Below are 16,481 nucleotides of genomic sequence, written 5' to 3' on the forward strand. Positions count from 1 at the left end.
AATGTCTCTAACACTATAGTCCAGAATCCGGAAACCATTTTCCAAGGTCGCCATGTTTGATGCTCACAAAGCAACACAGACTCTGAGGTAAATCACTAGTTAACTCACTTTAGGTTTATTAGGATGGGACCTGTAGCTAGAAAAAACAGCTGGAAATCAACGTAAGTGTGAAAGGAGAAAATAAACCTATCTAAGCATATAGAAACAGTAGCCTCACCAACCATAATGATAGGAAGATTAGTTACGCAGAACGCAATTCCAAAATTTTGGCATGCTAGTGTAAAATTAATAATTTATTCAACGAGATACCCACCAGATAATTACAGAGTACCTATTTGTGTTTATTTAAAACATTCTCCCAAATGCTGCCATTATATCAATACACTAAGTAAAACAAAGAATAACAATTCAACATCTCACTCTATAATTCAAGTTTGTCTTGACAAGAAATACAGAACTTAAGGTCCCTCAAACAGGTTTCTAAATAAATACTAGGTGCTTGCGTGAAAGCACTCGCTATCTATAACCAAGTATTATTCATGAATTGGAATTTTAAAATGTAATCCAATCCTATTGAGATAGGCCAAAACATAAAGAAAAGCAATCAACCATAAAACCTGCGAATTCTTCATACAACAGTACTAGTGTTTACTTTGAGATACCAGCCTATCTTTCTTCAGAGATCTGATGATTAGTTACATTTCAGATTTTTAAAGTTTCAAAAAGGAGTCATAATGCAGCGTACTCATTTCAGTTACGGGAGAAAGGTTCCTAAGAAACAATTCATGACTTAAGAAAAAACTCAAGTATATCACGTAGAAATATGATGTGGTAAGAGCTACAAGGGTTCCAGGTTTGTCCTATTAAGTCCGCAAATGAGTCATAAGTTATTAACGTCAAAAAAAAAATCTTGTTTTAAGAGCTGATTAGGAATCACTGTTGGTTGCCTAGATTAAAATAAATATACAAAGATACTGTAATATTGCCCATATGCAAAGATTATCTATTCACAACATGGCTTTTACTTTGAAAATATAGCTACTACTTTTAATAGCTATTTCTACTATTTGTATTTCTACTGAAGATTTGTTGAAAGCATGAATCCAAATACTAGCATTAAAAGATCTCTGAAAAAAGTTATATTTTTATTCACTGACAGCAAGCAAAAAAGATTTTTTTAAATAACTCAACTTTGAGCTTTCAAAGTCAAAGCCTCAGAAAAAGGAAAGTTAGGGTTCACATCACTGACTCATTTCCTTCGATGATTCAACCTCATGGCTTCATTCTGCTTTGCCTTCCCCTTCCCCTTTCAATTTTAATTCACAGCAGGGAGAAAATAAACCTCTGATACTACAGAACCGGCTTTTCTAAAAGTGTTCATACATGACAATCTTTTAAATAAAACAAGTCTTTCTACAAGCTTTTATACACTTTTGAAATTGAAGTCGAGTTCACAGTGGATCAAACTCAGAAGATGGAACACTGAGTTTTCTAAAAGTTACTGAAAAAACTCAAGGACGGTTTTTTCACCTCTTAAAAATTAATAGTCAAGTTGCCACTGGTACAAAGATGATTTCATTAAAATGTGCATTTTTCTGCTACTGTGGACAAACCTTTGAAAACAACTCTAAGCTTCCTCTTGTTTTTTCATGTGTTCTTTAAATATTTATATTCCTTAAACATTGAATTCCTTGTGGATAGATTCAGGAGTTTACCTAATCCAAGGTCTGGACTCACGAAGAGAATTGAAGAGAACTAAACACAAACACACCAAAGGCAAGTCTGTACACATCCATGATTTCTGGCCAAATGCACAGGAGAAAGAATATACCTGGCACTCTCCCAGTCAGGGCAAATCAAGATCTGGCCAGCTAAGAAAAGGTTCAGAAATTGTGTGTACTGATGATGCTGTTGAAACAGAGCAACTTACAAATCACACCCTTACTGAGGACACAAAGAGATGCAACTCAAACCAATTTGATGTCACCTTGTCTAATAACAGAGGGTAGGAGAGAGCAGCCACTAAGAGCCAAACTTTGTGCCTCTCCCCCGCCCCCACTTGTACCCCCACCTCCAACCTGAAAGCCTTTCTCTTGCCCTTGGTACTGGTGGATATATAAAGGGTATTTGGGAATGCTTTAAAATGGCCAATTCTCTCAGTCAGTGGATGGAAACACCTCCCTCACGCACTTCAGGTAAGTCCCCACCCCTCCAAAGTAGTGCTTGGTTTCCAGGGCACAGGGACACACCAGCACCTGGCAAACTGTGCTGATGTCAGACAAATCTGGTGGCACACAACCACCAGGCCTCACTGGAGCGATGTTAGCCGATATGTGACATGGCTGCTTCCTACCCCCTCCCTTCCTTTTGGCTATTGCTTTGGAGTCAAAGAGCCTACCTGCGTATAGGCTCTGCCACTTACAACCTGGGGGTTCCTGCACAAATTACTTAAATTTTTGTGCATTAATTTTCTTAGTTGGGAAATGGGAGATCATGCCACCTATTTTGCTGGTCTGCTGTGAGGGCTACAATTTAGGTGAAGCCCATAGCACGCTGCCAGGCAGACAGGAAGCATTCTCTAAGGCCCACTCCTTAATTCTATATTCCGTTTTCTCATCCTTTAGATTTTTTTCCCCTCTAACTACTACATCATTGCTGAAGAAAATATTGCTGCTGACAGAAAATTCTATACCTGAGTCTGCAAATCTTAAAGAGTAGTTTCACAGCAAGTTGGCTACTCTATATTTTAGTTAAACAGGAATTAAGTTAAGCCACATGATGCCTACATATTAGAAATTCTTTTAAATTTCACTCTGTCTCTATAAGAGCAATAAGTAAAAAGAATTTTGAATCAAAAGACCTTTGGTCTAGTTTCAGCTTTATCATGAACTGCTGGAATTTACTAGACAAGTTACAAGTTACAGCCTGTCTTCATACATCCGTGAGCGAGAGGCAGCACCAACCACATCTGTCATTATGTGGCAAGGATTACTTGCTCATGGTCACTGCAGTCACTTCCAAGAGGTTAAGTATGCAAAAAAAAAAAAAAAAAGGTTTAAATAAGGAATGAAAATTAACATTTGTCAAATGGATTCTTTTCTTCAACTTTTCCTTATCTTTAGAAATCCGTGGAGGGAAGCACATGTCCCTCATTTCCCCCATTTACTTCCAACCACCCATACCTGCCACACTTGTCTGAGCAATACTGTGAAAATTAAATGACCTGTTACAAGTTTCTATAAACTTGTGCACATACCTCCCTCTGGTTGTTGCACCCTTCACATCTGTTAGCACCCCTCACCACCAGCTTTCTGGAATACTTCTATTAGTAGGTTCTCTACTTTCTCCTGTCTCTTTCATTGTGAACTGGTTTCTGACCACTCCAGTCAAACTTATTTAACCAAGAAAGACCCCAGGGACCCTTGAGGTCAATTCTAAAGAATTTGTTTCTTTGCACGTCATGCTTTTTGCCTCTTTGTGAGATAGGACATCACTGACATGCTCTTCTTTAATTTTATTCCTATTTCTTCACAGACTCCTCTGTCAACACCCTCTTTTTCTGACTACCTATTAAACATTGGTACTCCCCTAGGGATCCTTTCTGTGCCCTTTTACCTTCTCACTTCCAGGAAATCTTACTGGCATCCACGATTTCAACAATTTACAAGCCAACTCTTAAACCTCTAACCGTAGCATCGATTCCTCTGGAACTCCTGGCCTTCCTGTTGGATATCCCCACTTAGTTACCCATGCTATAAGATCCTAAAACTTCTGTCAAAACTGAACATATCTTTAAAAGCTATTGCTTTTTTATTTCTTTGTTTTGTATATATGTTATACTACACAATAAAAAGTTAAAAATTAAAAAAATCAAAATAAAAAACTGGACATGTCCCTCATGCCTTGTGGGTGAGACTGTAAAATGGTGCAGCGACTATGGAAAACAGTATGATGATTCCTCAGAAAATTAAATCTGGAATTACCATATGACCCCGCACTCTACTCCTAGATACATACCCAAAGAAATAAAAAAATGGGACTCAAACAGATATTGGTGTACCAATGTTCACAGTAGCATTATTCACAATAGCCAAAAGGTAGAAACACCCCAAGTGCACAACAGATGACTGTATAAACCAAATGGGAATCTCACTCAGCCGTAAAAAGGAATGAGGATCTGAGGCAGGCTGTGCCACGGATGAATCTTGAAAACATTATTATAGCTGAGTGAAATAAATAAGGTACATAAAGACAAATACTGTATGATGTCACCTACATGAAATACCTAGAAATTGTACCTTCATAGAGACAGAATATAGATTAGAGGTTACCAGAGGATGTGGGGCTTAGGAGAGGGAACAGTGGTGTTGTTTGGTGGGTTTAGGGTTAAATATAATTTGGGGAGAACAAAAAAAAGTTATCTCCTTCCACTTTCTTAACCCTGCTTCTTTCCCTCTTTATAAATGTAAACTTCATCAGCAATCACTCAAACAAACTTGATCCCTCGTTCAGTTGGCCAAAACTTGTTGGTTCTACCTCTAAAACAGGGTTTCCCAAACGATAGCCCCTGGGACCCTTTTTAGAGCTCTGTAAATTCTGGGTTAAAATAGATTCAATATGCTCACACACACTGTGAATCCAAAACCATTTCTCAAGTATCTTAGAAGACTTTTTGCCAAGGATTATCTTTTGTGATCAGTATTCTACTGAACACTCTTCGGGAAATGCCATTCCATTATTTCTTAAGTGCATTCTCTCCTCTCCATCATGATGGCCCATTCTTCTATTAGGGAACTTTTCTTTCACCTAGTCTACATTGGGTTTTCTGCCTAGGCTCTTTGCATTATAATACATCTTTATTCAGTAGTCAGTAATCTACATAAAATATAAAAATCCCCACAAAGTTTCCCCAAGACTCAAATTATAAATTCCAAAATTCCTTAGAAAGACTGAAGGCACTTCATGATCTAGCCCTGACGTTCTTTCCGTCTTTGTCCGTGCCAGGCCGCCCAGGCTCCAGGCAAAAGCTGATGTCCATTTCTGGCTAGTTCATGCCTCTTGGATTGGGACATCACTGCTCATCACCTAAAATGTTGCCACTTCTTGGTTAGCTGTCTAACTCCTACTCATCCTTCAAAGCCCATCTCAGGTGACCTCTTCTTCTGAAGCCTCCCATTCTTCTGACTACCTCCCATTCCCTAGGGAGAACTATTCCCCAGGGAGGGCCAAGCACTTCTATTGTGGCCCTTCTTTGTAATTAGGAACAGAGCCCTATTTTTCAACAAGACTGTGAACTTCCTGAAGATTAAAGGATTTATTCTTGCTTATAAAGCCTCATACAGTGCCTAGAACCTAGCAGGCTTTCAATAAATGTCTGGTAAGTAAGTGAGTATACAGTCTTTTAACCATTTCAATGTTTTTTCTTTCAGAAACTCATTTAAATGTAATAAATTATGTCAGTTTAGGGCCAGAGTCAGCAAACAGAGCCAGATAGTATTTCAGACTTTTTGGGTCATATTGTCCGTCACAACTACTTAACTATGCTGTTGTGCAAAAGAAGCCACAGACAATACACAAATGAATACCATGGCTGTTTCCATAAAACTTTACAAAAATGGACTAGATTTGACCCACAGGCCACAGTTCGCCAACCCCTGACCTCAAAAATTCATTCCACTTAAATTGTCTTAAGTGGTATCCTACAGTGAGATCACTGATTCTGCATGCTCAATATTAAGATTGAACTGTCCAGTATCGCAGCTGCCAGCCAAATTTGGCTATTGAGCACTGGAATCTGATTAGTCCGAATTGAGATATACTTTAAGTGTCAAAGATTTTGCATGAAATAAAAAATACAAACTGATGTATCAATAATTATTTTATGTTAATGTCTTGTTTAAATGATGCTTGATATATTGAGTTAAATAAAACATTAAAATCAATCAAACAACATATGTGGGCTTTGCATTACATTTCTATTAGCCAGCACAACTCTATGACGGTAAACTACAAAAGAGAGTATGCCTAACGGATTCAACCTCTTTTCAGGACTGTAAGTGGGATACTTTACCCAAGTATCAAAGTCTCTCCATTCAAATCAGCTGAACTTGATTTCTTTCTAGCAAAGGTGCTAACATTATTCTTTTACATAAGTATTAATGATCAAAATCTTTAACTCTTCTTCCTCTATAAGTAATCTACTTCACCAACTTATTTTGTAAATACAATTTTTTCTCATTTTCTTTATGCCATATTTGGTCCTGATTTTCTCACCTGAATTACTGGCAAAGTCCCTTGAAGGAATTTCTTCTTTCCAGTCTCTTTCCATGACACTGATACGTGATTGTGTACCAGGCTACTAGATTAATATTCTTAAACATTGTGACTTTCCTGCAATACATATGAAAAATTCAGTGGCCCTCATTACTGACCAAAAAAATATCACAACTTCATGATCTAACTCTTGAGGCCTTCCACAAATCTCATTTTTAACTTCAATTTTTGAACCTTATCTCCTCTTCTAGCACCCAAGTGAGACATAAAGCTGCAGATAAAATACAGGATGCCCAGTTAAATATAATTTCAGATAAACAAGAAATAGTCTTTTAGTATATAATTTTATATGCTTGGGACATACATATACTAAAAAATTATTTGTTGTTTATCCAAAATTTAAATTTAACTGGGCAGCTTGTATTTTTATTTGCTAAATCCGGCAAACTTAGTCAGACAATCTATTCTCTATCACCCAAATACTCTATGTATATTACTACTCATGCATCTTTGCTCACAAATTTTAAATGAGATAATGTATGTGAAGCACTTAAAGTAGCACCTGGCACACAATGAGCAAGCAATAATTTGTAACACCATAATTCCTCTGGCTTTGTACGTCCAGCTCAATTCCCCTGGCTTTCTCCAGTCCACTCCGGCCGACGATGTAATATCTCCGTCTTCTCTCTAGTATTTAATACAGCACTTAATTACTTAATTCAAGCACTTATGGGAAAATCCTACTTATCTTTCAATTTCTACCTCATAAATTACTGAAAAATAAAACAAGATTCTAAAATAAGGTATTTTGCATTTTACCAAAATTATAAACTTTTACTCTTGATTCCAGTATAAACTCTAACATACGTGATTAAAATACTCTAGCTAACCCACATTTACACCTGAGGATGTAGTGTTAAGTAAACCTCACTTATGAAAAGTGAGCTATAATAGTATCTATAAAGCAAGAAATTCAATTATCAATTGACTCCTACAATGTTTGTAGTTATGAGTTTATCAGTTCTCTGTATAATATTTTGCAAATAACTGCTGCTTTATACTTGGCTAACTCAATGTAAGGAGGCAAAAGTGTCTATGTGGGGTGCATGGGTAGCTTAGTGGTTAGAATGCCTGCCTTCCATGTGGGAGACCCAGGTTCGATTTCCAGACCATACACCCCCCAAAAAAGTTTATATTTGTATTTGTATACACACTTTGTATACCAGAGAAGTGGATGGAGGGGTGAGGCCCCTGTTATAGGATAGCATTTTATTTCATTAAAATTCGTTTAAAAGCAACACTGTCAATGGTCAAAGTTGGCTCATGACCATTGGAACACAGAAGTTAGTAAGCCATAGGGTGGGGTTCCACTTTTATCATTCTATTAGTCAGTCCAATGACTGGTTGCTCATAGCAACACACACAATTTTGTAACTGAAGTTGAATACACATAAAATTTTACTTAGTTCAAATGTTCTAAGACCTTTTCCTTAAACAACGTGAATCTATAAATAAATAAGCAAATAATCAGCTCAGTGAAAACTTTTTCACAATGATCTGTAAATGCATATCCTATCAAGTAGTTACATTTAATTGTTACAGAGAAAAAAAATTCGCAGGCAGAGCTCAACACCACGTTTTCCACTATAGAGAAGACTTAAATTACACAAGGATTTGAATTACACAAGGACTAAAAATCTGTTATGATCAAATAAGAAAACTATGGGATATCATGCAAAGCAAGCTATTTGAAAGCACACACACACACAATATTAACTAGCTCAATAATTAGTGGTTACCTCAGTCACACTCATAGTATAGTACAGACACAAATCCTTGCTCTGCATTTTATTAACATGTACTTCTCTGTGCCTCAGTTTTCTCATCTATAAAATGGAGCTCTATCTCCTAAAATAGTTGTGAGGATTAAGAGAATTGACACATGTGAAATGCTTAGAATAATGCCTGGCACCTGACAAACCCTTTAATAAACGCTAACTATTATTATCCCTCAAGTACTTTCCAGTTTAACTCTTCAGGCCTAACACCAACACAGGACTTATTCACAAAGTTAACTTTTAAAACAAAAATGATATGGAGACATAAAGAATACCCTAGGCTCTATCTACGCCTCTATAAAAGTCTACCTGAGTAAGTTTATTTGCTCAAAAATATAAGGCATTCAGATTGTTCCTACACCAGATAAGCCCTGAAACCAAGAAGTACCAGTCTCTCCAAGAACATCAACCAGTTTCATTTCCCTACCCCATAAAGTCAACACCCTTTTCCAGCAGGAAGCTAAAATGGTCATTGCCCAGCTACCCCTAAAGGTTGAGTGATCGGTGAGAGGGAGGAGGTACAACTGAAAAATTAGGATTTGGCAAATGATCGTTACTACTGACTCATTATATAAATTTTTTTTTTAGTTTCTGGTGCATTGGAATAGCTAGAGGGAAATACCTGAAACTGTTGCGTTGTGGTTCAATATCTGTGATCTTTGATAATGATTGCATAATGATATATAGCTTTTATCATGTGCCTTTAATCATAAAGATCTTGTAACTGACACTCCCTTTGCCTGGTGTATGGGTAAATGAGTAATAAAGACTATATATACATACATATATATATATATACATATATGTATAAACTAAGGGTGGGGGATAAGGGGCATGGGATGTTTGGGGTATTCTTTTTATTTTTATTTACTTGGAGAATGAAAATGTCCTAAGGTTGATTGAATGCACAACTGTATGATGCTGTGAACCCTTGATTATATACTTTGGATGGTTTATATGTTGTGTGAATATATCTCAATAAAACTGCATTAAAGAGAAATAAACAGGGTGCACAGGTGGCTCAGTGGTAGAATGCTCACCTTCCATGTGGGAGATTCGGGTTCGAGTCCCTGACCATGCATCAAAAAAATAAATAAATATACAAAATACAATTAAAAATAAAAAAATCAGACTGAAAAGTGTTTTGTGAATAGGTGGCAGTGGTATTTTGGAAAAATACTTTTTGAAATTTAATGACTTTTTCAGAATTAAGATATCAGAGATAATAACATTTAATTTGGTTTAGAACTGGAGTAATATAGGTCATACTCATTACTTTGATTACATTGCTGGTGTCACAGGTGTGATGATTTTCAAGTATGTTCAGTCCTTTATATTCTTCCCTTCACAGTGTGAAGCCTAATTCCTGTCCCCTTGAGTACAGGCTGAAACAGTGACTTGCTTCCAACAGATAGAACCGAGTATAAGTGGTGGTTAAGGAAAAAAAAGAACGATATGGAGTGTCAGCACTTTGCTTTTTGTATTAAAATAAATTTCAAAGATCCAAATCTGTGCTTCTATAACTCTTAACAAATGTGTCTTTTCCCCTCTCACATGCTATGACCGTCTCAGGCCAATTTATTCAGTTGTAACCGGAAATAGTTTTCATAGTCATGAATAGCCAGTTGTATGAGTTTTCTACGAACTACAATTGGTTTCATTTTTTCATAGCTCATTTGTAAAGGTCCTCATAAAACTTACTTTCATAACTCCTGCTAAAGTATTTTGTTTAGTTTCTCTTTTAAAATAGTTATAGGTTCCCACATCCTTTTATATAGGTAATATAGAATAATTCTCCAGGCAAGAAACATTTCATGTGTGAAGTAAACTACTTTTCCTAGTTTATGCTGGTTAGGGGGGTAATGCTAAACCAAATATCACGCAACACATTAGTGTCTAAATCAATAAAACACTTTCTTTCTCTTACAACTTCATCATAAAATACTGGGCTGAGGACTTGATTACCATACTATCAATTGAATAAAAGCCACAATTCAATGATGTTATCTGAACCTATTCGAAATGAATCTAGGTTGTCCAAAGGAAAGGATACTGCAATAGAAAAGCACATTTAGCTTAATCCATAGACTAATGAAACTACCATAGAAAAGAAGTATTTAAAATGAAATAACTCAAAATTTTAAAGAATATTAAAATTGATAGTAGTACCGAGAAACTACTGACACGCATTTTAAATTATCTGGAAAAAAATCACGTTAATTATCCTACATTTTGAAATCAATCACAAGTCGCAGGTCTCACTAAACACACAAATGCTATTTTATATATATATATATAAAATACATATGTGTGTGTGTGTGTGTATATATATATATATATATATATACACACACACACACACCACTGTTTCCACAAATTTTGATTAAAACTCATTCACATAACAAAGGCCTTAGGTTTAAATTACTGGATTTCCTACATACTTTGGTAGTGTTTTAAAATTGGGCCTTAGACCTACGGTCAACAAATGTTTTCCTTAAAGGGACAGAGTGTAAATATTTTAGGCTTTCAGGTCTTTTACACATTCAACTTTTTTTTCCTTACAATCCTAGTAAAACGTAAAAATCATTTTTAGCTCAGCCCCTATAAAAACCTGCTGAAGTCAGATTTGCTCTTGGTCAGTTTCCCTACCCAATTTACACTATACACATTATCTTTTTGTTAATGCAATTCCAATGCGCTATTATTTTCTTCCTTCAAGTATTTGCTCAAAGTCATTCTTCTCAAAGAGGTCTTCTCTGAACATGTTCCTACCTTTTCTCACATATATAAAACATAACTAGGTAATATATAGTATTTTCTCATCAGATACCTCACCCCCAAATGTAAGCTCCATGAAAGCAGGTTTTTTGTTTTTTTTGTTTGTTTGCATGGGCAGGCACTGGAAATCGAACCCAGGCCTCCAGCATGGCAGGTGAGAACTCTGCCACTGAGTTACTGTTGCACTGCCCAAAAGCAGGTATTTTATTAGTAGGCTTTCAATAAATGTTAAATAAATCTACCCTCACACTTAAAAACAAGCATTACAGGGGAAATACATACCTTGGAAAGACATTCAAGGGTGAGACTGACAGATCACTTTCATCTTAAAATATTTCATCTTAAAATTCTTTCATAGCCAGTACACATTTTTAATTAAGGGTTAAAAATGTAACCATTTTCTTACTGTCCCACAAAAGTTAGATTTTATAAAGTCTAATTCCCTCAAAAATAAGTTAACCATTACTTTAGTTTCTTTAGTAACAAATCAGTGATCTAGTTTGGCAACTTAAAAGTTTGGCAAAGCAGGGCATCTCCCAGCATTCCATTTTTATAAACTTTCTAATACTTTAATATTTCCTATTTCATCTTTGCCATCTAATACAAACAAAGCAAAAAGCTAGATGCTATTGACTATTAAATTTATACCTAATCTTATACCGCAAATACATTATGCTGTGACTAGCTACATTTAGTTTATTTATAGTTGCTGTATGTGGTTTCACAAACACAACTTACAAGGAGACAAGACTTTGGCAATGTATTGATGAAATAACAGAACTTGGTAAGCTCTATCACAACTTGGACAATGGCTACTCTAATTCTCAACTTACATTAAAAACCTATTATTTTCCACTATCACTGAAAAATTGAGATTCATTAATAAATCAGTACTATTTTAATAAATAGTAATGTGAGGTTTAAATCATACTAGAGATCACATTAAAACTTCCTAAAATCAAACTCCAAAAATTGCTGATGTAGGAGGGATCACTTACAAACAGGGAATGTTTTTTAAAAAACTCTTTATACAAGTTATTCTTCATTTACTACTTTCTAAATGGCTACAATGCCATTCTTATCGGACAAGCAACTTTGACCTCTACAAGAAACTTAAAAATCCAGAATTCTACTGTCAAGGGTTAACATAATTCATTATACACACAATTCTGTGCTTACAAAAACCTAAAGGGCTCTTTTTGAATATATATGTTATTTTTCACAATTAAAAAAGTTCTTTAAAAATAAAAACTTTTAAGGGTTGTAACTTTTTTTAAAAAAGGGGAATAAAGGCTGCTACAGAACTTTAATTATAAAAAACTATTTTCAACTGTTTTGGTGACCTAAGTTATCACCAAATCAGATTAAATTTGGTGGAAGTATAGAGGGCAAGCCTTATGGAACCAGAATTTCTAAGAACCAAATCGATTCTTTTTTTGTACTTTTAAAAGCTAGGCGACTCCCAAATTGGAGAACATGAGCCCCACATCCCACTTATCTAGTTCCAATGAGTAACATAACATGAGAAACTGCACTGTGTAATTCCTTTATTTTCCGCATATTAGTGCTTTACCAACACTACAACCATAAAGAACACAATTTCAAGTACTGTATTTTTTTGTTTGGGGAGATCACAGTCTACAGACTCATTTATTCATATTAGACAAGTTTAACCTCATTCAAAACGTACTGCAGTTTATAAATTGACATAAATACAGAAGTTGATGCAATTAAAAACTTCCAAGATCTTATTTTTAAAGTCTTAAATTTTTAGATTATAGCTTTTTCTGCAGGCTATTACCTGCCCCATTATCACCACTGATTTAACTACATCAATTATAAACCTTTTTAATATTTAAAGAAAATGTAAGCAAAAATTACAATTTCTTACCAAAAGGTTTAGGGTTTTCCAAATTTCAAGTATTTGCTTCCCACCACCCCCTTTTCAGACATTGCAAATAAACTAAAAATAACATCTCAACTGCAACAGTCAAAAGCAATCACTTGACGTATAAAATTTAAACTATGCCCCCAGTTATTTTAAGACACAAAAAAATGGCTGCCTACCAATCTGTTTGTCACAAGTTAGAAATACTACATTTAAGAATTAACATGAGGGTTTCAAGTTTCCTCCAGTTTAGGCATTTATACCTTTGTGCTTGTCTTGTTTCAGGATGTTACTACAGCATTGACATTTGTATCACCCATGCATGTACCTTAAAAGATAATTGGGCAATACCTAAGAATTAAATTTATGGTGGAGCTTTGGGAATTTTAAAAGCAACCAATGTTCTTAGAGGTGTTTGTCAGCCTCATTTCTAAAGAAACTTCCACTAAAATGAAAATGAGAACTTTATACTTTAGTTGCATCTTGAATTCAAAAATTCCTCTGCACCATCAGGAGCCTGCAACATAGCACCTTTTTTTATCTGCTTTAAGATGTTTGTCAAGAGTTTCATTTTGAAGTAAAATTTTTTATAGCCTTATGCTTGTCACATATCTTTGGTAAAAGCTCAATTATATAATATGGCCAAAGCACGAAGGACCAATACTGTCCAACTATACCATGATATCCCAATTTTAGTTTTCAAGATACCCTCATTAACAAAACCCACTCCACCTTTTCCTGTATACTGCCTCTGCAGTCTACATTTCTGAAATTCCCTAAGTTTAATTCCTTGAGGATCTCTAAAACTAATCCTTAAGGCTACATAAGAACCAGGTGCTGCTTCACAATTCTGTATCCAGCACTAGCATTTGGTTCAAAGTATTATCATAGTGGTCTCAACAACCTAGTTACCGCTAAGCAACTAATCTTGTTAGGATCTGTTTATCTGCATACCATTCAAGAAAAATGTTTACATTCATTGTCATCTGTAGGTTCTTCTTTATCCTAATCCACTTTGTCATTCCTCAAGTCTACACTTCATTCATTTCCTTAAAGGAAATAGTATATTATTGAACCAACAGGTATCTGACTTACTACTTGCATGAGTTAATCTTAAGATTGAACAAAATTAAATTAACTTTTTTATAAAACATCTTTTCCAGTGTTCTAATTAATGGAGATGTGGGTCACTCATCTATAAAAAATGACTTATAACTTCAGCTTAATCAGTTGCTGTAATGTGAAAACAGGAATGTATATTTCTCCAACTAGGTAAAAGGTGCATATAACTTGAATTAACTGCTTTATTAACGAGCAAGGTATTCTAGTAATTTTAAAACTACTGGTCTTAGATATTTGAAACAAAATAAAACTATATATTCCAGTTTTTCCAAAAAGTCATTTAAAATATCTACAAATATTTCATTTGCGTGTGGCGTACACCATTATTGCTCCATTTTCTGGAAAGAGTCTATTAAATTTAAAAAAACGAGGGAAGACCCAGCAAAGTTGCTAACTTTGCAGTGAAAAGATCTGTGTCCTTGATCGGTTACACTTTCATTATTTTTATGCAGTGTTTTAAGTTAGCTATATTATGGGTAACCTGGGTTTTGTCCCTACTCATGCATGATGTATGTTTCAGAACTTAATAGCTGACATTTCAAAGAACTTCTTACATTACCTGTTTAACATACTGGTGTGCCACTGGAACATATTTCAATGATATTACTCATTATTTGCCACTGCGGGCTAAGTTTACTATAATGGTCTTAGATACAAAAGGTTACATTTGAAATTAATTAGAACTCCTAAGAGAGGGGGGAAAGGCCTTAAATATAAACGACAAAACGGCAGTTTGATTAAGCAATAATTTTCAGTTTACTAGATGAAACAGACTTGCAACATAGTCTGCAAGAATGCAAAATAAGCCATCTACAGCAAGTGATAAGAAAACTGGGCAAAGAGAAAAAAAAAGCATACATCGGAAAAAACGATTCTCTTGAAATAAAAAAATCAAACCATTATTATAAAGGACTTTACCAAGAATTGCTGTATTTCCCCCATCCCATTTGCTGGAAGTCAACAAGAGTATCTAGCACTTTGTGTTCATATCAAATGTCAGATCATGGCATCCTAACGCAAAGCAAAAAAAAAAGAAACAAAAAGAAAACCCCCAAACCACCCCATAAAACCTAGAACAGTAACTCCAGACTTCAAATTCAAAAAAAAGGGAAAGTGGCAATCGAAAGAGGTGGCGGTGGCGATGATCCTATGAATAGGTTTTTGATAACTCTCCTGGGGGGGGCAGGGGGGATGGGTGAGAATGCTCATTAGGATTTATAGTTAGAGGTTAACCATGTGAGCCCCTCATAGAGTCCGTCCCCAGAGGTGGCACAGGAGGGCTGCACATACCAGTTCCTGTCCCGAATTCGGGTCAGGCCCAGTTTCTCCTGGATCTCGTGGGGTTTCATGGCATCAGGCAGGTCCTGCTTGTTGGCGAAGATGAGGATTATGGCGTCCCTCATCTCCCGGTCATTGATAATGCGGTGCAGCTCCTGGCGGGCCTCGTCGATGCGATCACGGTCGGCACAGTCCACTACGAAGATCAGACCCTGGGTCCCGGTGTAGTAATGCCGCCAGAGCGGCCGGATCTTGTCCTGGCCGCCCACATCCCACACGTTGAATTTGACGTTTTTGTAAGTCACCGTCTCCACGTTGAAACCCACCGTGGGGATGGTGGTTACCGACTGGCCCAGCTTCAACTTGTACAGGATTGTGGTCTTGCCGGCCGCGTCCAGCCCCAGCATGAGGATCCGCATTTCCTTGTTCCCGAAGATTTTTGACAGCACCTTCCCCATCGCGTCGTCAGAGCCGAGGCCGGGGGCATTCAGGTGTCCCGGGCCCCCCCAGCCAACAACGCCGCCGCCGCCGCGAAACCGAAACGAAGCCGCCCTGGCGCGAGGACGCCCGTGCGGCCTGCACTGGGAGCTGCCGCCTGGGGGCTGGGGCCCGGCCCGCCGCTCACTCGGCCATCACCGACCGCACAGCCTGGTTCCTCCGGTCGCCGCCGCCGGGGCCCTGAGCCTGCGCTGGGAGAGCCGCCGCCCTGCTGAGGCGCGGCCCGGCCCGGAACTGCCCTTCCCCCCGCAGGCGCCGCACCCGCGCCGCCGCCGTTCCCGCTCCTCCGCCTGCTCCTCACGCCGCCGGGGAAGTCTGCGGCCCTCGGCCAGTCCGCCGGCCCCGCGCACCGGGCTCACCACCGACCCCGGCCGCCCGACAGGCCGCGCGGCGCCGGCGCCTCGTCAGGTCTCTGACCCTCGCGGGAACTCGGTGTGCCGCCTGCAGAGACACAGAGGGAGAAGGGAATTACCGCAAGTTCAAAACGGAGCGGGGGCCGAACGGGCCCTGCTCCCCGGCTCGGCCCAGGGGTTACCTTCAGCCGCCGCCCCGAGCGCGGGCTCCCTGCGGCCTCCACCTCCTCCTCCCAGCTTCACCGCCGCCGCCGCCGGAAAAGGCGCCGAGGAAACCGCTCCACTTCCCCTCGCGAGTACGCACGCGCGGCACAGGCCCGCTCGGACGCGAGCGACCTCTGTAAGGAGAACGGCCGACGCGCGCAGCGTCACGAGCGCCACGCAGCGAGGGGCGGGGCGACGGCGGCTCGGAGGGGCCGCAAGTGCTGCCCGCCCTCCGGCCGCGAGCCTCGG

General features: G+C 38.1%; 1 protein-coding gene across 1 annotated transcript; it reads right to left on the reverse strand.

Moving 5' to 3' along the window:
- Positions 1-12,419: 12,419 nt before the first annotated feature.
- ARF6 (ARF GTPase 6) lies at positions 12,420-15,878 on the reverse strand. The gene has a single exon (XM_077126815.1). It carries the CDS (start codon positions 15,633-15,635, stop codon positions 15,108-15,110), a length of 528 nt encoding a protein of 175 aa, XP_076982930.1. The 5' UTR covers positions 15,636-15,878; the 3' UTR covers positions 12,420-15,107.
- Positions 15,879-16,481: the final 603 nt, after the last annotated feature.

Source organism: Tamandua tetradactyla, chromosome 14 (assembly GCF_023851605.1).
Source record: "Tamandua tetradactyla isolate mTamTet1 chromosome 14, mTamTet1.pri, whole genome shotgun sequence".
Taxonomy (NCBI): Eukaryota; Metazoa; Chordata; class Mammalia; order Pilosa; family Myrmecophagidae; genus Tamandua; species Tamandua tetradactyla.